Source organism: Oncorhynchus nerka, linkage group LG5 (assembly GCF_034236695.1).
Source record: "Oncorhynchus nerka isolate Pitt River linkage group LG5, Oner_Uvic_2.0, whole genome shotgun sequence".
Lineage (NCBI taxonomy): Eukaryota > Metazoa > Chordata > Actinopteri > Salmoniformes > Salmonidae > Oncorhynchus > Oncorhynchus nerka.
The window spans coordinates 29,875,470-29,898,752 of NC_088400.1; the positions used below are offsets into that span (position 1 = coordinate 29,875,470).

The 23,283-nt window shown below is 47.1% G+C and overlaps 1 protein-coding gene across 4 annotated transcripts; it reads right to left on the bottom strand.

Annotated features, from left to right (window-relative positions):
• Positions 1–1,614: 1,614 nt before the first annotated feature.
• LOC115129319 (lysine-specific demethylase 3B-like) lies at positions 1,615–22,397 on the bottom strand. Of its 4 annotated transcripts, none has more exons than XM_029659540.2 (24): positions 21,964–22,397; positions 20,318–20,491; positions 19,312–19,425; positions 19,103–19,208; positions 17,464–17,588; positions 17,062–17,130; positions 16,251–16,940; positions 14,834–16,142; positions 14,137–14,344; positions 13,765–13,979; positions 13,280–13,432; positions 12,931–13,038; positions 12,500–12,627; positions 11,081–11,402; positions 10,672–10,934; positions 10,226–10,492; positions 6,655–6,826; positions 6,356–6,577; positions 6,059–6,178; positions 5,184–5,207; positions 4,021–4,160; positions 2,988–3,164; positions 2,631–2,765; positions 1,615–2,426 (listed from the first exon to the last, which is right to left on the bottom strand). In XM_029659540.2, exons 1-24 carry the CDS (start codon positions 22,126–22,128, stop codon positions 2,346–2,348), a joined length of 5,487 nt encoding a protein of 1,828 aa, XP_029515400.1. In that variant the 5' UTR covers positions 22,129–22,397; the 3' UTR covers positions 1,615–2,345. The 4 variants fall into 4 exon arrangements, with proteins under 4 accessions (XP_029515400.1, XP_029515397.1, XP_029515396.1 ...); XM_029659537.2 differs by having other exon boundaries at positions 11,081–11,399; positions 21,919–22,397; XM_029659536.2 differs by having other exon boundaries at positions 21,919–22,397.
• Between the last annotated feature and the right edge of the window lie 886 nt (positions 22,398–23,283).

Genomic DNA, 23,283 nt, shown 5'->3' on the forward strand with positions numbered 1-23,283 from the left:
GCTCGCATTGATGTGCCATCCTGGATGAGCTGCACTACCTGAGCCACTTGTGTGGGTTGTAGACTCCGTCTCATGCTACCACTAGAGTGAAAGCACCGCCAGCATTCAAAAGTGACCAAAACATCAGCCAGGAAGCATAGGAACTGAGAAGTGGTCTATGGTCCCCACCTGCAGAACCACTCCTTTATTGGGGGTATCTTGCTAATTGCCTATAATTTCCACCGGTTGTCTATTCCATTTGCACAACTGCATGTGAAATGTGTCAGTGTTGCTTCCTAAGTGGACAGCTTGATTCCACAGAAGTGTGATTGACTTGGAGTTACATTGTGTTGTTTAAGTGTCCCTTTGTTTTTTTTTAGCAGTGTATTTCAATAGCTTCCAAAAACATTTTCACAACAGTGGCGTGCCAGATTGGAGGGGGCGCTGTTTTGAAGCCAGCGTGCCTATCAGTCATCTAGTGCAAATACAAATGATTGGCAGGCACAAGGCAGCAGCCACAGCTTCTGTCTGTCTTCATTCCCTCCTAATAATATAGCAAGGTAATATGTATTTTGTTCTTTAGGGGATTGAGTTCAACATTTAATAATAATCTCTGGACAAGATAGCTGTCATTGTAACTGAATCTGTTAAATCATATTCTGTGTGATAGAAAACAGCTGTTCAGGGTATGGTCAATTAATTAGGACCACATTATTTGCATGTGAAAATACTAGATTTTCCATTATGCAGTGTCTTGTTCTCTGGGAATAGAGACTTCAGTGGGAGGGTACAAGAGCCTCTGCCTGCCCCGTTTCTGCCATCCACTTTCGAAAATCCAATTTATGCTTGATCCAAAAATGTGGTCGGCGGCTCCATATGGAGAGTGACACAATTGCACATCGCTGTGCGCCTCCCAAATTTTCAAACAATGTGGATGGCTCTGTATAGTTCCACATTGACATGATTGGTTGACAGTAGGTGGGGGCGGGAGATCCTGTATAAAACGCAAACTCACTTCCTTGACAATAGCTCTGCGCTGCTCCATGAAGCATGAATGCCCTGACTTCTGCATCACCGTAAATGCTGCACGGCCAATGCAGTGGTCAGATTGACCGTGCAGCCCCTTTAATTCAGAATCAGGCAGGTGATAGCGAGGAGGCATAAAAACATGGCCTATGAGCAAAAGACTCTTTTTGGTTAAATGTTGTGGTCTTGTGCTCAGTGGGTGGGGTAAATTATATGGATGTATTGTTAACAAATTGTTATTATTGACATGGCGAGTGGGACATTTCCTTGGCTATAGGCTTATAGATGCCTCCCACCCTTTCCTATCGAAGGCCCTGATGAAGGCGATTACACCGAAACATAATAATAAACTTATCAGATCAATGCAGAAACAGAGCTCTCCTTTTTCGTTATATTCCTGGATAGTGGAAGGAATATTTTGAGATTTAAGTCCCTCAGTCAAGCACCTGATTCCCTTTTTGTTTAAGCTGGTCTGAAGCGCATTTGGGTACACTTTTCCCCCTATTGATCCATAAGCATTACGATGTGATGACGTGTTCACAGTTGGTGTTCAGCAATAAATGACAACAAACAGTTGTATGAATCAGCTGAAATTAAGACGCCAATCAATTGTATTTTTTGTCAACTTTATTTTGAAAAATCAAAACAGACTGCTAATATCATTAATATATATATATTGATACACTTAACGGCCAGTTGTTTCTGTTCAGTTGGAATCGTGATTCTTGTACAACGTTTTGAAGTCTGCAGTTAATCTATTCAAACCTTGGACAACAAGTGACCAAACCAATGGAGACGTTTCTCTAAGCAACTCTGTCAAGCAGTCAAAGACTATTTGAATTACCCCCCCCCCCAAAAACTAAGTCTTTGCTTTTAATTGAAAAGAAAGACAACAAAAAATACAACCTTTTGGTCTAGTTCCCTTCAATGCTTGTTTCTTTCAAATGGCCCAATTCCACCACTGAAGGTGGAAGGAAAACAGATTTTTAAAAATTATCTACAAAAACAGGTGAACGGTTATCGCAAAAAAATAACAGCCCAGTGCTCACATTTAGTCAGACGCTACACAGAAGCTGAACCCCCTCTAACGGCACGTCAGCTCACATCACATGCTCCCCTTCTCTTCCACACACACAAACAGGACCCGCTCTGACCTTTAAATACAGAGGTGATCAGAAGTAAATTGGAAAACAACTAAGTCGTGTAGAGCGTGTCATAACATAAATGACTATAGACCCACCCCCCCAACAAAAATAACAGTTGTGTGAGCACCCCCCCCCCCCCCTTCTGCACACTGACACCTACTTTATTCTGTCACTACAGATTGTGTGTGGAGGGCTCTAAGAGCGTGCTAGCTTGGGTTCGTGGGCCCTCAGTGTCCCCACAGCGTCCTTTACAGCATGGTAGATGATGTTCTTCACCTAGAGAACAGAGATCCCATCAAAATTACAACAATACGTTACTGATTGTTTAGCTGATTGATAATCAATTCAAACCTTCATTCCTTCTCACAGCAATGACCTATACATTTGTGGCGGCATAGTTAGTGCTCTACTTTTGAGCAGAGCCCTGGTCAAAAGTAGTGCACTACATAGGCTACCATTCGGGAGGCAGACGAAATGTACCTGCAGCTTGTCCTCGTGGTTGGAGTGTGTGGTGGACAGGTGTCTAAACTCCTGGGTCAGTCTGAAACAGTGCTTCACATGCTCAGGAGACACAAAGTCCTCCGCCACCTTGATACAGCTGTACAGGTTATGGACCTGGGGGGACAGCCAGGAGACGAGGGTAGCGTGTGAAAAATGTGTTTTTGAAAGAGTGTGAGAGGTGTCGTGACAGAGAGAACGTGTGTGTGTATATGAGAGAAGCAAGAGTATAAATATTATACAGCAAAAGGAAAACCACAAGTGTACCCTCTGTCCCTATGTAACCATTAAACAACCCAAAACTCCCCTGTTACGTCCAGTGTTTCCCCTAGTACCCACCTGGTGGGGAGCCCCGGCAGGAATGAAGACTGCGTCTCCCAGGAACTGTACGATGGCCCAGCCCTGCACACCATACTCCTCATACAGCCTCCTGCGCAGCACCCCGTCCAGGTACCAGCTCTGGTCGTGGATAGGGTCATGGTCCGGCGGATTCTCCTGGCCCTGCTCCTCACCCACCTGACACAGTCAGAGGAGGGGGGGGGAGAAACACTAATGGTAAAGCATATTATAAACTGGGTGGTTTGAGCCCTGAGTGGTGATTGGTTGACAGCAGTCATATCAGACCGTATACCACAGGTATGACAAAACATATTTACTGCTCTAATTACATTGGTAACCCATTTATAATAGCAATAAGGCACCTTGGGGGTTTGGAATATATGCCAATATACCACGGCTAAAGGCTGTGGCTAAGAACAGCCCTTAGCCGTGGTATATTGGCCATATATCACATCTCCTCGGGCCTTATTGCTTCAGTAACATGCTATATCAGAGAGACATTGTGTCCTAAATGGCACCCTATTTCCTAGATCAGGGCTCTCCAACCATCCTGTAGGTCCACACTAACCCTGTTCCTGGAGAGCTAGCCTCCTGTAGGTTTATATTCCAACCCTGTTCCTGGAGAGCTAGCCTCCTGTAGGTTTATATTCCAACCCTGTTCCTGGAGAGCTAGCCACCTGTAGGTTTATATTCCAACCCTGTTCCTGGAGAGCTAGCCTCCTGTAGGTTTATATTCCAACCCTGTTCCTGGAGAGCTAGCCTCCTGTAGGTTTATATTCCAACCCTGTTCCTGGAGAGCTAGCCTCCTGTAGGTTTATATTCCAACCCTGTTCCTGGAGGGCTAGCCTCCAGTAGGTTTATATTCCAACCCTGTTCCTGGAGAAATAGCCTCCTGTAGGTTTATATTCCAACAAAAAAAAGGCCAAGCAACCATTTTAGTTTCTTCCCTGAAAATTTCCCAGATATAATGCATTGCCTGAAAATGAATGTGCAGATATACATTACAATGAATGTGGTGATTGTGAACCCTGACCTTGCGGAGAAGCTCGCGGATCTTCTCGGCGTCCTTGGCAGAGTAGATGTGCCAGAGTGCCCCGGGCTTCTCCTTGGCCTCATACACCCTCCTCTTGGTCATCTCATCCACATCACCCTCCTCGATGGTGGTCATCACCTCTGCAGGACCAAACAGACAGACAGGGATGAGCAAACATGGGCAGTCTCAGAGTGAGCATGAACTCTTAGGGAAGGATGGAGGAAAGAAGAAACATCACACATTGACATCCTGAGGTTGTGGGCACAGGAGAGAAAACACTACACGTTCTAACTTGGAGAAGTGCTGCTTCACTATGTCAGAATCATGAGGCGCCATCTCAAAGGGACACTATTCCCCTGAATAGTACCCCATTTTGATCATAACAGTATGTGGCCCTGGTCAAAAGTAGTGCAGCAGATGGGAAATAGGGTGTCATTCAAAATGCAGTCAGGTTAAGTGCTGAGTCATCATCCAGAATCAGATGGACACTGAGCTGGCAGGGGAACTGTACCTTCTATGCTAAGCCATTTGAGACAGAGTTGCTTATATATTACTAATCAAGAAAACATTCAGATGGCTAATGAGGAACGGGACTAAAACATTACACTAGTGGAACTACATGTATTATTCACTTTCTGGCCACTTGGACAAATGACCCCCAGAGCCATAGGACAAGTTGCCTGCATGTGGGCGAGGGAGAGATGGGCAGGACTAAATGTGGGTGCAGGCAGGACTAAATGCGTGTGAGTTTATTTGCTCAGACTTTCCTCCAGGCTAGTAGGCATCTCTAGATGCCCATCTCCAACAGTCAAAGCCAGAACACCCGTCACCCCAGACAACAGAAGATGCAAACCATGAAAAATCTACTAGCGTCTACCAGCGTAAAACATTAACAATAATAAGTTGTGTTTAAAGGCCTTAAACAGAGTTTGACTCTATCCGAGGGTTAATGAAGGTCTACACAGGGTAGAAGACCACAGAAAGACCCAACTCAGACCACAGATAAACCAAAGGCTTTTAAATTGATGCACCCCTGTAGTGTTCTGGCCCCGACCCCATGTGGGAAAGGACATGGGATGGGGGAGTAGAGGAGGAGAGAAAAGGGGGGTGTTAGTCAAGAAGGCCATGCTAAAGAGGTGATAATGGTATAAAATTGCACAGACCTTTACATCCAGCGATATCCATCTCTGTGAACAACAAATGTTCACACAATCAACATGTGAGACCCATGGGAGGGTCTTTCTACCAGAATCCTGTCCATTGATGCATGGGGGGGGCAACTCCCATTGGGCTTGTCAGAGGCCTCCAGTGATATAGTCCAGGGTCCATATCCACAAAGCATCTCAGAGTACGAGTGCCGATTTAGGATCAGTTTTGCCTTTTAGATCATAATGAATGAGATGATATAGATCAGCACACCGGAGATGCTTTGTGGATACTGGCACAGGGTGGGAAACCTGGGAGAGGCCACAGGAGTGCCTGGAACATTTACACCATTGTTCTGTCTCAATGCTGAGGAATGGCTTCCTTTTCTTACTTCAATGGGACAGTATTTGATCTTGGTCAACCTATCAACATTCCTTTAGAATATTTGGGAGCTTCTCAAACTCAATTATACAGGACTGGTTTTAATATTATTCCAAATATTTTCGGCCCTTTTTTTTACACTTTCTTTAGATGTAAGGTGTTTAAATCTGTCATAATGATACTCCTGAAAAACAATGCAACAAACCCAAAGATAGTGCGGAATTAGATGGCATAAAAACATGACTGTCCAAGGACAAAGATCCCAGGACAACCATTAACGTACCATACAGAAAAGTCTCAATCATTAATGAGTGTTGCTGGATGGAGGTGCTGATGTCTGTGTGTGAGTAGCAGTGTGATATAGCGGTTTGATATAGAAATGCACTTAGTAAGAAATGGACACTTGTGCTAAATTGCTAGCCATGCTAACACTTACATTGTATAGCGCAATGTACGTCAATGCTGTAGTGTGTTCTGCCTCACTGTGTGAGAGTGGGTTGGTCCTACTCACCCTTGACGTGGTCTCCCTCTCCCTCAGGGATGCCCACGTACACCATAACGTTGACGGCATCAGACACATCCAGATGCAGGTTGGTGGTGCCAACACTCCGGTCTTCTGTCTCCATCAGACCTGAGAGGGAGGAAGACAGGACAAAGCCGGATGATAGTGGCAAGAAAGAGATGGGGTTGTGATAAATGGAAAGAAGGAGAGACCAAAATCAGAGATGCTGCCATTGGAGCTACTGCTAACTAGCTATCTATTGACCAGCTATGGGATCCCAGTGTTAGTCTGTCGGGTTTCTCTCACCATAAGCATTATACATCTTAGGCCCCAGGTCTGGCCTGACAAAGAAGTTGGGCAGGCGGGAGGCCAGGTTCAGACGGCCGTCTCTCTTAGTGTACTCTGGGAGGGGGAGGTTGTCCATTAGGTCATCAAACCGTGTGGGCATCATGTCTCTGAAGTCTTCTCCAGGAGGCCAGTCCTTCAGCTTCAAAACCATGGGCTGACCATCACTACCCTTCAGACGCTCTGGAAAGAGAGTGAAATGAGTGAGTGAATGAGTCAGTGAATAAATGGATGAACGAATTAATGATCCTGTTACTTACTGGAGATGATCTGGAAGCCGTCCCAGAAGTCTCGAACCTTGACGTCAGAGATGATGGCACAGTTCCGACAGTTGACCAGGTCAACATCCTGGTCCCCAAACTCCTCGCTGAAGGCCTCAGGCCGCCACAGAGCCCCCTTCAGACGCTTATGGATACCAGACACCAGCACCGGCTAGAGGGGGGAAAGGGTTCAAACAATCAGCTTCTCTCACACTGCACATCCCCCTCTTCCCAACTAATCTATTACATGGCATGGCGTAACAATGTACATATTGCCGAAGTGCGCCTCCTTTGCTCTTTGAAATAAAATAACTCCATACCCACAAACCTCTCTCTCATTTGCGTACATCCCTGTTAGTGACAATTTCTCATTTTGCCACGATAATTCATCCACCCAACAGGTGTGGCATATCAAGAAAATGATTAAACAGCATGATCATTACACAGGTGCACCTTGTGCTGGGGACAATAAAACACCACATTAAAATGTGCAGTTGTCACAGAACACAATGCCACAGATGTCTCAAGTTTTGAAGATGCGTCCAATTGGCATGCAGACTGCAGGAATGTCCACCAGAGCTGTTGCCAGAGAACCTAAATTGTTCATTTCTCTACCATAAGCTGAATCCAACATAATTTTAGAGAATTTGGAACCTTCACAGGGAAGCTCATCTGCATGCTCGTTGTCTGTTAAGTTCATGTTTTAAGTATCCCAATATTTGTATTTACGGGGCTATCACTCAGTCAAGAGTGCGCATGCGCAGGAAGTCTAGTCGTTGATGGACCTAGCCTTGAGTGTAATAGCGACCTTTGAGGGTGTTCATACGGTATAGTAAACTTTGTTAAACTGGAACCTTGTCGCTGTGTCATTTAGAGTTAACATTGTTCACAAGGTTCTTGGCCAGACTACGGTTCGGCATCGTAACCGACTTCAGAGGGCAAATGCTCCACATCGATGGCCACTGGCATGCTGGAGAAGTGTGGTCTTCCCGGTTTTAATGGTACCAAGCAGATGGCATGTATGGGGACATGTATGGCGTTGTGTGGGTGAGAGGTTTGCTGATTTCAACGCTGTGAACAGAGCAGGGTTATGATATGGACAGCCAACACAAATGCATTTTATCGATGGCAATTTGAATGAACAGAGATACCGTGATGAGATCGTGAGGCCCTTCATCCGCCACCATCACCTCATGTTTCAGCATGATAATGCACGGCCCCATGTCGCAAGGATCTGTACACAATACCTGGAAGCTGACAATGTCCCATAAATCACCATACATCAATTGAGCATGTACGACAGCGTGTTCCAGTTCCCACCAATATCCAGAAATTTTGCACAGCCATTGAAGAGAAGTGGGACAGCATTCCACAGGCCACAAATCAACAGCCTGATCAACTTTGCGAAAGGAGATGTGTCACGCTGCATGAGGTAGTATGACACACCACCACATATTACTCACACCACCAATACTACTACCACTACATATTACTCACACCACCAATACTACTTCCACCATCAATTATACTACCACCACATATTACTCACACCACTACCACCATCACCATCAATTCTACTACCACCACATAGTACTCACACCATCACCACCAATACTACATATTACTCACACCACCATGATCAATACTACTGCCACCATCAATACTACTACCACCACCATCATCAATACTACTACCACCACATATTACTCACACAACCACCATCAATACTACTACCACCACATATTACTCACACCATCAAAACTACTACCACCACCACATATTACTCACACCACCACCATCAATATTACTACCACCACTACTACTAACACCACCAATACTACATATTACTCACACCACCAATACTACATACAGTGGGGCAAAAAAGTATTTAGTCAGCCACCAATTGTGCAAGTTCTCCCACTTAAAAAGATGAGAGGCCTGTAATTTTCATCATAGGTACACTTCAACTATGACAGACAAAATTAGAAGAAAAAAAATCCAGAAAATCACATTGTAGGATTTGTAATGCATTTATTTGCAAATTATGGTGGAAAATAAGTATTTGGTCACCTACAAACAAGCAAGATTTCTGGCTCTCACAGACCTGTAACTTCTTCTTTAAGAGGCTTCTCTGTCCTCCACTCGTTACCTGTATTAATGGCACCTGTTTGAACTTGTTATCAGTATGAAAGACACCTGTTCACAACCTCAGTCACACTCACACTCCAAACTCCACTATGGCCAAGACCAAAGAGCTGTCAAAGGACACCAGAAACAAAATTGTAGACCTGCACCAGGCTAAATCTGGAAGACTAAATCTGCAATAGGTAAGCAGCTTGGTTTGAGGAAATCAACTGTGGGAGCAATTATTAGGAAATGGAAGACATACAAGACCACTGATAATCTCCCTCGATCTGGGGCTCCACGCAAGATCTCACCCCGTGGGGTCAAAATGATCACAAGAACGGTAAGCAAAAATTCCAGAACCACACGGGGGGACCTAGTGAATGACCTGCAGAGAGCTGGGACCAAAGTAACAAAGCCTACCATCAGTAACACACTACGCCGCCAGGGACTCAAATCCTGCAGTGCCAGACGTGTCCCCCTGCTTAAGCCAGTACATGTCCAGGCCCGTCTGAAGTTTGCTAGAGAGCATTTGGATGATCCAGGAGAAGATTGGGAGAATGTCATATGGTCAGATGAAACCAAAATATAACTTTTTGGTAAAAACTCAACTCGTCGTGTTTGGAGGACAAAGAATGCTGAGTTGCATCCAAAGAGCACCATACCTCTACTGTGAAGCATGGGGGTGGAAACATGCTTTGGGGCTGTTTTTCTGCAAAGGGACCAGGACAACTGATCCTTGTAAAGGAAAGAATTAATGGGGCCATGTATCGTGAGATTTTGAGTGAAAACCTCCTTCCATCAGCAAGGGCATTGAAGATGAAACGTGGCAGGGTCTTTCAGCATGACAATGATCCCAAACACACCGCCCGGGCAACGAAGGAGTTGGCTTCGTAAGAAGCATTTCAAGGTCCTGGAGTGGCATAGCCAGTCTCCAGATCTCAACCCCATAGAAAATCTTTGTAGGGAGTTGAAAGTCCGTGTTGCCCAGCAACAGCCCCAAAACATCACTGCTCCTAGAGGAGATCTGCATGGAGGAATGGGCCAAAATACCAGCAAGTGTGTGAAGACTTACAGAAAACGTTTGACCTCTGTCATTGCCAACAAAGGGTATATAACAAAGTATTGAGATAAACTTTTGTTATTGACCAAATACTTATTTTCCACCATAATTTGCAAATAAATTAATTTTAAAAATCCTACAATGTGATTATCTGGATTTTTTCCTCATTTTTTCTGTCACAGTTGAAGTGTACCCATGATGAAAATTACTTACATTTTTAAGTGGGAGAACTTGCACAATTGGTGGCTGACGAAATACTTTTTTGCCCCACTGTAATATATATATCCAAAAATGTCATATCGGTGCATCACTACTACATATTACACACACCATATTACTACAAACTCTTCTCTACCCCCTCCCCCCCAGAAAGGTCTCTCTCACCTGGCCCTGTTTCCAACACTCTCTGAAGATCTTCCAGTTGTTGGTGTTGGAAGGGTCCTGCAGGCAGAGCAGGCGTCCGTCACAGAGCCAGGAGTGGGAGGTGTGGGGGTCTAGCACGCTGAGGCCCATAACCCCGTCCCTACGGCCAACCCCGCCTAGCTCACTGCCGCCCTCCCCCAAACGACGGCCCTCCGCCTTCTTGGTCTCCACCACCGAGGCGATGATATGGTCCAGGAAGTTAGGCAGGCTGCCCTTCAACTTGTCCCCCTGATGGAGGAGGAGGAGGGGTTAGACACAGTGCACAATATAGTGCACAATATAGGGCATAGGGTGCCATTTGGGACACAAACTAGAACTCTGTGTAGATTCTATGAATTCTGGAATGGCCCTTTAATATGAGCATTCTGAATTATCTTAGTTACTGTGGTAAGCTGACAGACACTCACAGCTACTGAGGTGGAGAAGACAGATGGGAAGGTTACTCCAGAGTCTCCGGGGCCCTGGGGGAGCCTCCCGGGTCCAGAGTTGAGCAGGTCTCGGAGGCTGGAGCCCTCTGGTTTGGGCTGGCTGTTGCTGGAGCCCAGCAGCAGGCTGTTGAACAGTTTAGGACTGGAGGAGGAAGACGAAGGCTTGGACAGGGCACTGAACGAGTCCAGGCCAAAGGGAGAGCGTGTGTCCCGGCCCATCACAAGGCGCATCGACCCATAATCTGGAGGGGTGGACAGGAGACAAGGTTAGAAGATGGTTAGATACCTCACAGATCATCTCATATTAAATACATGTACAATAAATGTCGAGAGTACCGTCCAGAATATGACATAGAACTGAGAGTACAGAGAGATAAGATGGAGTCACCTTTTGTGTCCTCCACCTTGGCTTTCTGAGTGGCAAGGTCTGCCAACCAGTGCAAGGCGGTGGAGTTTCCCTCACCCGTGGAGGGGCGAGGGTCTTTGGGGGTGGGGGTCTGGGCAGGGTTTGGGGTGGCGCTGGTATGGTTGGCCCCATTAGTATCAACCCCCCCTCCTCCCCCTTCTGACGTTGTGGTGGAAGTAGGCTCTGTTTTGACCACTGTCATCTCCGCCCCCTCTGGCTTAGGAGTGGTTGAACCCGCTGGACCCCCGCCACCTGTGATTGGTCCACTACCACTGCTCCCCGTGCTGGAAGAGACAGCAGACTGCTGGGACATCAAAAAGGAAATATTAGCATTATACTGTATACTAATAATGCCCCATGACAACCAACACGTAAAACAAGTGAGAACTATGTACAGTGCTTTTGGAAAGTATTCAGACCCCTCGACTTTTCCCACATTTTGCTACAGCCTTATTCTAAAATGGATGAAATTGTCTGAGGTCCTGTGCGCTCTGGAGCAGGTTTTAATCAAGGATCTCTGGACTTAAGCTGCCACCACCATGATTCACCGTAGGGATGGTGCCATGTTTCCTCAATACGTGACACTTAGCATTCAGGCCAGATTTCAATCTTGGTTTCATCAGACCAGAGACTCTTGTTTCTCATGATCGGAGGGTCCTTTAGGTGCCTTTTGGCAAACTCCAAGGGGGGTGTCATGTGAGGAGTTGCTTCCGTCTGGCCATTCTTCTCTGATCGTTGAGTTTGGCAAGGCTGCCGCCAGCTCTAGGAAGAGTCTTGGTGGTTCCAAACTTCTTCCATTTATGAATGATGGAGGCCACTGTGTTCTTGGGGATCTTCAATGCTGCAGACATTTTTTGGTACCCTTCACCAGATCTGTGCCTCGTCACAATCCTGACTCGGAGCTCTACAGACAATTCCTTTGATCTCATTGCTGGGTTTCTGCTCTGACATGCACTTTCAACTGTTGGACCTTATATAGACAGTTGTGAGCCTTAACAAATAATGTCCAATCAATTGAATTTACCACAGGTGGACTCCATTCAAGTTGTCGAAACATCTCAAGGATGATCAATGGAAACAGGATGCACCTGAGCTCAATTTCAAGTCTCAGAGCAAATGGTCTGAATACTTATGTAAATAAAGTATGTTTTGTGTGGTATTTTTTTAATAACTTTGCAAAAAATTCTAAAAACCTGTTTTCACTTTGTCATTATGGGAAATTGGGTGTAGATTGGTGAGGAAAACATGTAATTAAATCCATTTTAGAATAAGTCTGTAACGTAACAAAATATGGAAAAAGTAAAGGGGTCTGAATACTTTCCGAATGCGCTGTATAGATGTATAAATGTTATACATCTTCTGTCTCTTGGTACAACATTAGAAAAAACAAAGATGCAGCACCTGTGAGATGCCATTGGGGGCGCTAGGGCGCACTAGGGGCCTGTGGTGCCGGCTGGTGCAGGGGCAGTTTGCCTTGATGCCCCATTTGCCCCTGGCTGAGTGCACCATATCCCCTATGTTATAGAGAGCTGTGGGAGAGAGAACAGAGAGAAGTCAACATGGGATGAATTAATGAGAAAGATACAACACATGTTGGATGTCAAGTTCGGGCTGGGAGTTTTTCCAGACAATGTGACATGGGCCCGTATCCACAAAGCATATTAGAGAAAGAATGCTGATCTAGGATCAGGTCCTCCCTGTCCATAATCTGATTCATAAAAGGGAAAAACTGATCCTAGATCAGTAGTCTTATTCTAAAAAACATTTATGGACCCGAAGCAGGAAAGACTCCAGGCCCTAGTTCAAAGCTCCTATAGTTATGATGATGTTACCAGTTCCAGGTATGATCTGTGTGGGCATGAGGTTCTGAGGCTCGTGTCTCTGGCCCTTTACACACTTCAACCAGGAGAACACCTCGTCATCAGGCCCCTCATCCACCTCTGAGAGACAAAACATGTGATGGAAGATTAATTTATACACACACACTCCCTTCAGCTCAATCTTCACTTCTTCAAAAACATAATCACTGAAAGAAAGAGCAGTCCAGGCCAATCACTGTACGTAGTCGAACTGGACAATACCATGCCCCAGTCCGTCCCTGTGTGTGGAGTCACCATAGAGATCCCACAATCCACAATGCAAAATGTTATAAAGACTCCAGGATGTAATTCTGACTCTCACCCTCCATAGGGCGGTTCCTGCGTTGCCGGTAGCAGTCCAGGCACACCCCGAAGCCACACTTCCTGCAGACCCAGTGGATGTTGAAGACGGTGGTCTCACATACGTCGCACATCTCCCTGACACCGCGCACCGCACGCTTCCACGCCACTTTCTCTGTAGAAGAAGAGACAGACAGACACAAGGTACGCACAAGTCACCTCACTGAAACCAATGCAAAACAGCAGGGGTTTATTTATTAATGCACACTGTAGCAAAACACTTTGCAACGGAAAACGAGGGTTTCAATTGCACAAATTCAGGTAGGTCCCTCCCTGTTTGCTTCCTAGTGAATCCACTGCAGCAGTGTGCCTGCCCAGTCATGTCAACAGTCACAGAGATCTTGGTTTGAACAATAAAGAAGTGATGGGGATAAAATAATGAGACAAACACACACCGACATTAAAAATACATGGCTACATAAACTGAACAAGTGTCAGACTACTCACGGTGTGGCTCAACCATCATCATGGCCTCCTTCTCAGACATGACGAGCTGACAGAACTGGTCTCCCACGTTGGCCAGGATGTACTTGGAGGTGTCCAGGTCCAGGCCCTCCTGTACGGACGGCGAGGGAAGCCACAGTCCCATGGCCATGGCATCGCTCTGCTGGGGGCTCAGGAAGCCCTCCACACGCAGAATGCCCTTACGTGTGAATGCCAGCCTGGGTAGGGGGAAAAGGTTTAAAGTTCGATGAGTGCAGACGAGTGTGTAGAAAACGTTTGAGATGACGGTGGTTGATGAAATGACTGATATACCTTATTGTAGCATTACATGGAAGAGGATACACCTCACAACCCATCTCTCACACACACATGTACCTGCGGAAGTGGAAGAAGCGGCAGGCCACGTTGGGGTCGTCGTCGTCAGGCTCCTGCTCCCGGTACTTCCTGTAGCGCTCCATGCGACACTCGCGACACTTGTGGAGGTGGGGCGCCACGTTGATACAGGAACCGTCCTGCAGGAATGACTCTCCTGACTGCTTCAGACGACGCACTTTAGTCACGTCCTTCAGCACTGACTGGCCCACTGGACGACACAAAGGACCAAAGAGTACCTTACATCATGAAGGGCTACAAAACCATGCAATGACAACCTATTCATGAGTGCAGGAAGGGGTAGTCCAAACAACAACTTTACCATCAATCTTGTTAAAAGGCAGACTCAGCGATATGACGTAGATGCAGTAAGTAAACATCATAGTGGGTCAATTTCCACAACAACTAAGAGCGTTGAAGCGGGAGGCTCAACTCCTCTGCCGTTTTGGTTCCCTGGCTACCACTCTAAACGGCGTGAAGCGATCCCGCGCACAGATACTGTGTGAGACTGTGTGTCAGTGAAGTCTTATCTCGCTCATCTCAATATCTGCGGTGCTGCTCGTGGCAACATCATTTCAGTCTACCTATTAATGTTTCATGATCCTGACCAAAATGGAATGATATTGATGACTGACATGTTACGCGCATGATGGAGAATCTCATTTACATACTGCTAATATCCTGAGGCTCCAGGTCTTACCTTTGAAGGGCTTGTTGCGAGGCCGGCTCTTGGCCACCCCGGGCCCTTTACCCTTCTGCAGCAGCATGGCTCCCTCCTTGACGGGCCCCACGAGGCCCCCAGGTGCATGGCCCCTCTCCAGACCCTCCTCTGTCTCACTTAGGTCCGACAGGTCGCTGTTGTCGCTGGAGTCAGAGTCACGTTTAGATGCCTGACCTCGCTCCTCCAGGGCAAACTTTTGGGCCTGGCCCTGGTCAAAAGGCATGGGTACATTCTCACCACTCCCTCCGGCGACTGCACTCCCAAACATGGGGAAGCCTGAGGTGGAGCTGGGTCGGTCATCCAGAGAACCACCCTCAGCTGAGGAGCCCTGATCTCCTGTGGAGGAACTCTCCTTGGGCTTGGAGGAGGTGACTGACTGGGGCCTCTGGGTGAAGCCAGGGGCTGGGGAGGAAGAACTGGAGGCAGCGGCAGCTGAGAGGGAGACGAAGGGGGAAGACAGAATGCCCTTGGGCAGCTCGACCATAGTGAACAGGTTGGATTTGCTCTCCGAAGCTGAAGACGGGCCCAGGGTCTCAGGCTCCAGAGGGGCTGGTTTGCCACTGAAGGGACTGTGGGAGAGCTTCTCCCCGTAGGCCAGGAAGGGGTTGGAGGGCTCCTTGGAGCCCTGGAGGAACAGGTTCTGGTGGCTATCTGTCTTGGTGCCGAAGCCGCCCACCGCGACACCGTTAGTGCCACTCCTGTTGTTAGCACCACCCAGAGCTGGGGTGTCCATCGCCCCCATGACCAGACCAGAACACCTCATCCCCCCAGAGCCACTGCTGAAGGAAGGTGAGAGTTTGTCCCCTGCAAAATTCCTGTTGAGCACTCCGTTGCCTGCCGATTGGGTCTCAGGCACTTTGGACTGCTCTTTGAGAGAAGCTGTAGCTGAGCTAAACAGGCCAGCTGATGCCGGGGCCAGAACAGAGGGCTTGAACAGGCTAGGAGGCTTCTTACTCAAGCTCTCTGACACTGCTGTGAAGTAGTTGGTGTCCTTAGACTGGCTCTGACCTGGAGTCTGGTTCTGGTTAGGACCACCAGGGTTCTGGCCAGTCTTCTGACCCGTCATACACTGGAAGAATAAGTTCTGGTCTTGCTGCTTCGGTTGGGCCTTGTTGTTCTTGCTGCCTCCAAAGGCAAATCCGAAGGGTCTAGAGGAGTCCTGGGAGGCTGACGGTGTGTTGGAGGAAGCGCTGGTCTTGGAGCTCACCTCTCCGAACACGGAAGCCCCAGCAGGCTTGGACTGGGGAAGCCGGAACCCAGCCGCAGCCAGGATGGGAGTCTTAGAGCCCTGAAGAGCAGGAGGAAGAAATACAGGATATTAGTCACAGAACAATGATGGTTAGTAATTACTATGAAAGGTATAAGACCAAGGTCATGTAAAGTGTTACTAACTCACCTCCGACTGGTTGGTTGTTCCTTTCCAGACAGGGGGTTTGGGGCTGAAGCCAAGGGAGGCAGAGAGAGCCACGCTGGGGGCACTGGCTTGAGATGGGGATGAGATGGTCACCGGGCCTGGGGAGACTAGGGCAGCCATCTTGGTGTTGGTAGACTGGGATGGCTCTTCTCTCTCTAGGGTGGGTCCTGCTGGGGAGGGCTTTGGGGCCAAAGCTCCAGGGACCAGGCTGGGCATCTGGCCCAGAGAGGGGAAGGAAGTGTTGGAGAAGGGGGAGGGGGCTTGTTTGAGGGGGGGTGGAGTGGGGGTGACTGTGGTGGTGGAGTCAGCAGACCCTTGTCTGTCTTGTGTGGAGAGGGCACGTCCGTTCTCCTTGGTGTAGCGAGGCAGAGTGTTTGATTGGTCCATCTGGGAGGAAGTGCTGTTCGGGGAGGCGTAAACCTGTGTGACTTCAGAGGAACTGCTGTTCACTCTGCGTCCTCCTCCTGCTAACTCTGCTCCCCATGTCACCATCCCCTCTTCAGAGGCCTTGGTGGAGCCGCTCCCGTTCTGTCCGTCTGCGGCTCCCTCTCCCGAACCCTTAAAGCGCTTCAGGGTCATGTCCTCCTCGCCCTCCGAGGCTGTCCTCCGTCTACGGCCGCTCTCGCCCTTCCCTCCGTCGCTCTCCTTCCTCCGTCGAGCATTCTTCCCTTTCTGACCGAGGAGAGATCAATGTAAAGGGATTAGATAAGGGTGTGCAGAACAATTACCCAAGTCAACCAAAAAATGTAATCCTTTAAAACAAAAATGGGACTGTATCCTTCATCTAACTTACCTCATCAAAGTGATCTTCAGCCAGCATCACATGTATTACCCGGGGATCCACCACCTGAGTCTCCTCTCCCTAGAAAATCACATCTGGCACATTAACAGCACGTAGCTAACTACTATCAACACATCTGGCACATTAACAGCACGTAGCTAACTACTATCAACACATCTGTTACATTAACAGCACGTAGCTAACTACTATCAACATATCTGTTACATTAACAGCACGTAGCTAACTACTATCAACACATCTGGCACATTAACAGCACGTAGCTAACTACTATCAACACATCTGTTACATTAACAGCACGTAGCTAACTACTATCAACACATCTGTTACATTAACAACACATCCAAAGAGGGAATAGTAAAAGCAAATCCAGGCAGTGTGTGTGTGTGTGTGTACCTGGTCCATGGTGATCTCCATGATGTGTGATTTGGGGTCGTGCCGAGAGACCAAGCCCAGGGCCCAGTGCTCCTCAAACTCACACTGGTACACCTGAACCTTCCGGCCCTGGACGGTGTAGGAGCCTGGAGACACACCAGCAGGACAAGGGTTAAAGTCTCCTACACCTAGAGCAGTGTGCCAGAAGGATATTATGGTGGGACTGAAAAGTGGGACGAGAGAACAGTACTGAGGAGTAGAGGCTAGCAAAGCCCAGTATTGAAGAGTAGAGGCTAGCAAAGCCCAGTATTGAAGAGTAGAGGCTAGCAAAGCCCAGTATTGAAGAGTAGAGGCTAGCAAAGCCCAGTATTGAAGAGTAGAGGCTAGCAAAGCCCAGTATTGAAGAGTAGAGGCTAGCAAAGCCCAGTATTGAAGAGTAGAGGCTAGCAAAGCCCAGTATTGAAGAGTAGAGGCTAGCAAAGCCCAGTATTGAAGAGTAGAGGCTAGCAAAGCCCAGTATTGAAGAGTAGAGGCTAGCAAAGCCCAGTATTGAAGAGTAGAGGCTAGCAAAGCCCAGTATTGAAGAGTAGAGGCTAGCAAAGCCCAGTATTGAAGAGTAGAGGCTAGCAAAGCCCAGTATTGAAGAGTAGAGGCTAGCAAAGCCCAGTATTGAAGAGTAGAGGCTAGCAAAGCCCAGTATTGAAGAGTAGAGGCTAGCAAAGCCCAGTATTGAAGAGTAGAGGCTAGCAAAGCCCAGTATTGAAGAGTAGAGGCTAGCAAAGCCCAGTATTGAAGAGTAGAGGCTAGCAAAGCCCAGTATTGAAGAGTAGAGACTAGCAAAGCCCAGTATTGAAGAGTAGAGGCTAGCCAAGCACCGTATTGAAGAGTAGAGGCTAGCCAAGCCCAGTATTGAAGAGTAGAGGCTAGCCAAGCCCAGTATTGAAGAGTAGAGGCTAGCCAAGCCCAGTATTGAAGAGTAGAGGCTAGCCAAGCCCAGTATTGAAGAGTAGAGGCTAGCCAAGCCCAGTATTGAAGAGTAGAGGCTAGCCAAGCCCAGTATTGAAGAGTAGAGGCTAGCAAAGAACCGTATTGAAGAGTAGAGGCTAGCCAAGCCCAGTATTGAAGGGTAGAGGCTAGCCAAGCCCAGTATTGAAGAGTAGAGGCTAGCCAAGCCCAGTATTGAAGAGTAGAGTCTAGCCAAGCCCAGTATTGAAGAGTAGAGTCTAGCCAAGAACCGTATTGAGGAGTAGAGGCTAGCCAAGACCCAGTATTGAAGAGTAGAGGCTAGCAAAGAACCGTATTGAAGAGTAGAGGCTAGCAAAGAACCGTATTGAAGAGTAGAGGCTAGCAAAGAACCGTATTGAAGAGTAGAGGCTAGCAAAGAACCGTATTGAAGAGTAGAGGCTAGCCAAGCCCAGTATTGAAGAGTAGAGGCTAGCCAAGCCCAGTATTGAAGAGTAGAGGCTAGCCAAGCCCAGTATTGAAGAGTAGAGGCTAGCCAAGCCCAGTATTGAAGAGTAGAGGCTAGCAAAGAAACATATTGAGGAGTGCAGTGTAGGAGAACATGGGTGAGCATGAAAGCAGGAGGAAAGTCAAAGTGCACCATACACAGGTCATTGTACAATAGGTTTCTAGTCATTCCATAGTCTAATAGACTCACCCTTCCTGAGGATCTCCTGCAGCTCAAAGTCACTGTGCCAGCTGGAAACTGCAGCCTGCAGAGAAGGCTGCTCCAGTAGGAGAGAGTGCCTCACGTCTTTCGCTGTCTACAAAGGGAAAGACCATGACACACAGTGATAACGCACTCAGTGTATAATACACACATCAGATGAAAGTTGACACACACGACTTTGAGCAATGTAAGCCCACCTCAAATCTCTGGAGTGAATTCCCGTCAGGGAGGAAGTCCAGGGTTCTGCTCCCAAAGAACTCCACTGGGACCAGGGAACCAAGACCAACACGGTCCACTAGACACCGGAACGCCTAGCAGGGGAAGAGGAACATTGCTAGGACAGGAGCCACTACATTTGAAGGGTGAGATATTATATAACATTCCCATCTGGTTTAAATGGTGGAGTGGCTGGAGAATGAGTGTTTGATATAGCTAATGATATTATCATCTGGCAAACCATGAAAGGGTCCATTTTGAACTGTACGATAGAAAAGAGCAGCAGGTTGGTGTGTGTGTTGTCTTCTTCTTGTGTAAATCTAACAGGACCTAAAGACATCCCCTGCTAGGACCATTGCATTTCCACCAGCTGGTCTGGCCTCACTTCAAGGTGCAGGTGTGCCTTAGGGAGCCAGCAAGGTTTGGTGAGAGGAGAGAGCATACATATTACATACACCCTCTGTGAACGAACCATGACCCAATACCCTCCTCCACCAGGGGCATTCACCGGAATCTGTCCAATAGAAACAGTAGTTTTGGTGTTTCATCTCTGGTTATTTGGACAGATTACAATTTCGCAGGCGTTAGCATATTTCGGAAGGAGAGAGGACATTCGGCCCATAAAAGTGCAGAGAGACATGAACTCCTCATTCTCTTAACATGTTTGGGCCCAGAATTGAACTTCGACCAGCTGACCCATTATGTGAGTCTTTATTTCTGGGTTAACTGGGAATTAGGGTTTACCAAATCCTGTTGTGGTGATAACATCATGAGCTAAGCAACCGATCTGGCCCTGGACCAGTTACCATCAGCATGATCTGGGGTGTATTCACGAGAGAACACAGTAGCAAAAATAATGCACAAAGAAAACAATAGTTCCTCTTACCATGCACATCCTATTCATTCCTGACTGATTCTCTCAGTTTACACCCATAATCTTTCCAGGAGAGATTAGGTCAATCCTAACCCAGTGAGGTTGCTACTCACCAGAGCTGGCCAGGCTGTCCCAGAGGTTACTCCAGCTGCAGGGTGGTTCTGTTTGGGCTGACTGCAGTTAGCCCAGACAATGGCACTCTCTACCAGTACAGCTCTCACCTCCTCCCCATACACCTGTACCCAGGAGCGCCTGCGCCACGCACAGTCCTCAAACTCCACAAACACCTACAGGATGGGGGAGAAAATGGAGGGGGAAAATGGTGGGAGAGTGGTGCGTTTCTGTTAGACTAGCTATATTAACTTAGGCTAGGTTCAGAGGCCATTTTCAAAATAGTAGAGGTAAGACAAACACAGTATTTGGTTGATGGGAAAACAGAAGCCAAAGGCAGGCAGGCTACAGACAGACAGCAGGACAGGCCTTGGTAGGGTCATAGTCAGCAGAGCCCAGGCAGCACTGGCTCACAAACACAGCCCATCTACTCCTCCAAGTCTAAGCAAGGCCATCTCTATCAGGAAGACAGGTCAATCATTACAAATAGGCTTGTCAATTCCAAACCAGTCTCCCTTTCTCATTAACCCCTCATGTCAATTAGTAGTCTAGAGCAACTTTATTGATGAGGATTACAATGTAACAATGGATTGCATTTATATGGGTTAATGCTTTACTCAAGGGGCAATATATAGTTGTAAGCAAAATATATAGTTGTAAGCAAAAGCCCATTTTAAATGTGTAACTTGCTGACTCACTCTGCATACAATGCCAAATAGTACAGTCTATTGGATTTTAATTGTGTGGATCTGTGAGAGGATCAACAACTGCTGTGCCTTGAAGAGTGCCCTCCTACCAAGACCTGAGAAGCTGCAGAGAATACTTGGTGTTAATTATGATGATCGATACAAACAGAGGCTAGTCCATGCAAAAACAAAAACACATTTACAGCCAGTTACATCAATCAGCCCACCCCAAAGACAGTAGACACATAACAGAAACAAGAGCAAGAGCTGGGGCTGAGTGGAGAGCATTGAGGTGTCGGTAGCAACCATCTGCACCTTTTTTCTAAGAATGGTCCTGGAGACTTCCTTGAAAATCGCATAATCTGGATTAACTACTCCATGCAACACCAGTCCCTTTCTAAAATCTGGATTTTGGCAATTGCTTTGGTGCATGCCTGCTTTGTCATCAAATCATGCTAGATAATGCATGCATCAACAAATTACACCGGCTTAACTACTGTTCGGCCTAACGTTAGCTACATATCCCCAAACAATATCTAGCCGAAATTTGGTTATTTAAAGCATGAAAACCTATTAGACTGACATTAACATTTTAACGAGGCTATGGCACATGATTTTAATTCTGGATACTATGCTAAAGTTGGTTAGCTAGATAACAAGTTGTTAACAAAATATGTCAAAGGCCCAAAATCATCGGGATAAATTATGGAGGCCGCTGCTATCAGGCAAGCGAAACACAGCGGTCCCCATTGACTATATTTTAGTAGCTAAAATTATTTGGCTAGATAATACCAGCAGAGCCCAGACAACCGGCGACATTTGTATTATTCTGCTTAAATCAGTTTCGTTAAATACGTAGTCAGGTTATTAGCTTGTTAGGTAACGTAAGCTGCCTTTATTCACATGTAAACACTGACCGTCAGCCCCGCAGCTGCTGTTGTGGTCGCCTCTCCTCCGCTCACCTCTACCCCTGGGCTGGCCAAACCTATGACGCTGACAGCCCGGACGGTCCCCCGGAGCCAGTCGCGAGTCCAAGTGGACTGCTCCGCTTCGGGTCCGGCTGCGGACCTTCCATCGCTGAGGAGCAGTAGAAGTCGCTTCCCAATCAGTTCAAGAGAGTCCCCCATATTTAACTAGCCACCATGAATTGAAATATAAACTTCCTTCGCCGTATTTCTGCTGAGAACTCCGATGCACTTAGCTAGCTAGTTAGGTTACATCCGCCTATGTGACGGATTTAAGCCTCAACTACCGCAACTTTGCTGCATGCGCGGCCGATCAAGTCACGCCACAAATAGAGAAGTACCGAGATGTTATTGTGCTCAAAGCTACTGTCCCGCTCTATCCGCCATTGAGGCTCTCAACAATCAAACGCACTCCTCGTACAAGGCTCCACTGCGGCGATAGCAAGCGTGTGAATTGCGACAGCGACTCATACTGGTTCATATCAGGCACTACACACATAACCTGTTTCATCTGGAATAATGCCAAGTAAAATGCTGAGTTCACATCGCCAGTCCAATTGTCCAATTGTGATATTTTTTTCAATAATTGTATTTTGACAAATCAGATCAGCTCTAAAAAAGAGCTGATGCGTAAAATCTGATGTGATTCCAATTAGTGGAAAAAAAGATCCGAAGTTTGCTGCCTTTATAAACGCAGCCAACGTGTCTGGATATCTGGTGAGAAAAAAAATAATTTAGCCTAAAACGTAAATCCCAAAGATTTTATTTATTTTTTCCTGACCAAAATGATTTCTGTCTGGATACAACAGAGTTGCGGTATCTCTGTAGAAAGCAGACACACGGTGTTTAGAAGCAGTCATTTTTTACCTTTTGCTCTCCTTAATCCACAAACTGTAAATCTGTCAATCTGTTTCACAGTCTACCACATGCATTTTAGTGTGGGGTTTTACCAGTTGGCCTATTCCCCCTTGAGACTGAAAATATTTGGCATGGGTCCTCAGATCCTCAAAAAGTTCTACAGCTGCACCATCGAGAGCACCATCGAGAGCACTGGTTGCATCATTGCCTGGCAACTGCTCGGCTTCCGAGCAAGGTACTACAGAGGGTAGTGCGTACGGCCCAGTACTGGGGCCAAGCTTCCTGCCACCCAGGACCTCTATACCAGGCGATGTCAGAGGAAAGCCCTAAAAATGGCCAAGGACTCCAGCCACTTCTCATAGACTGTTCTCTCTTCTACCGCACGGAAAGCGGTGACGGAGCGCCAAATCTAGCTCAAAAGGCTCCTTAACAGCTTCTACCCCCAAGCCATAAGGCTCT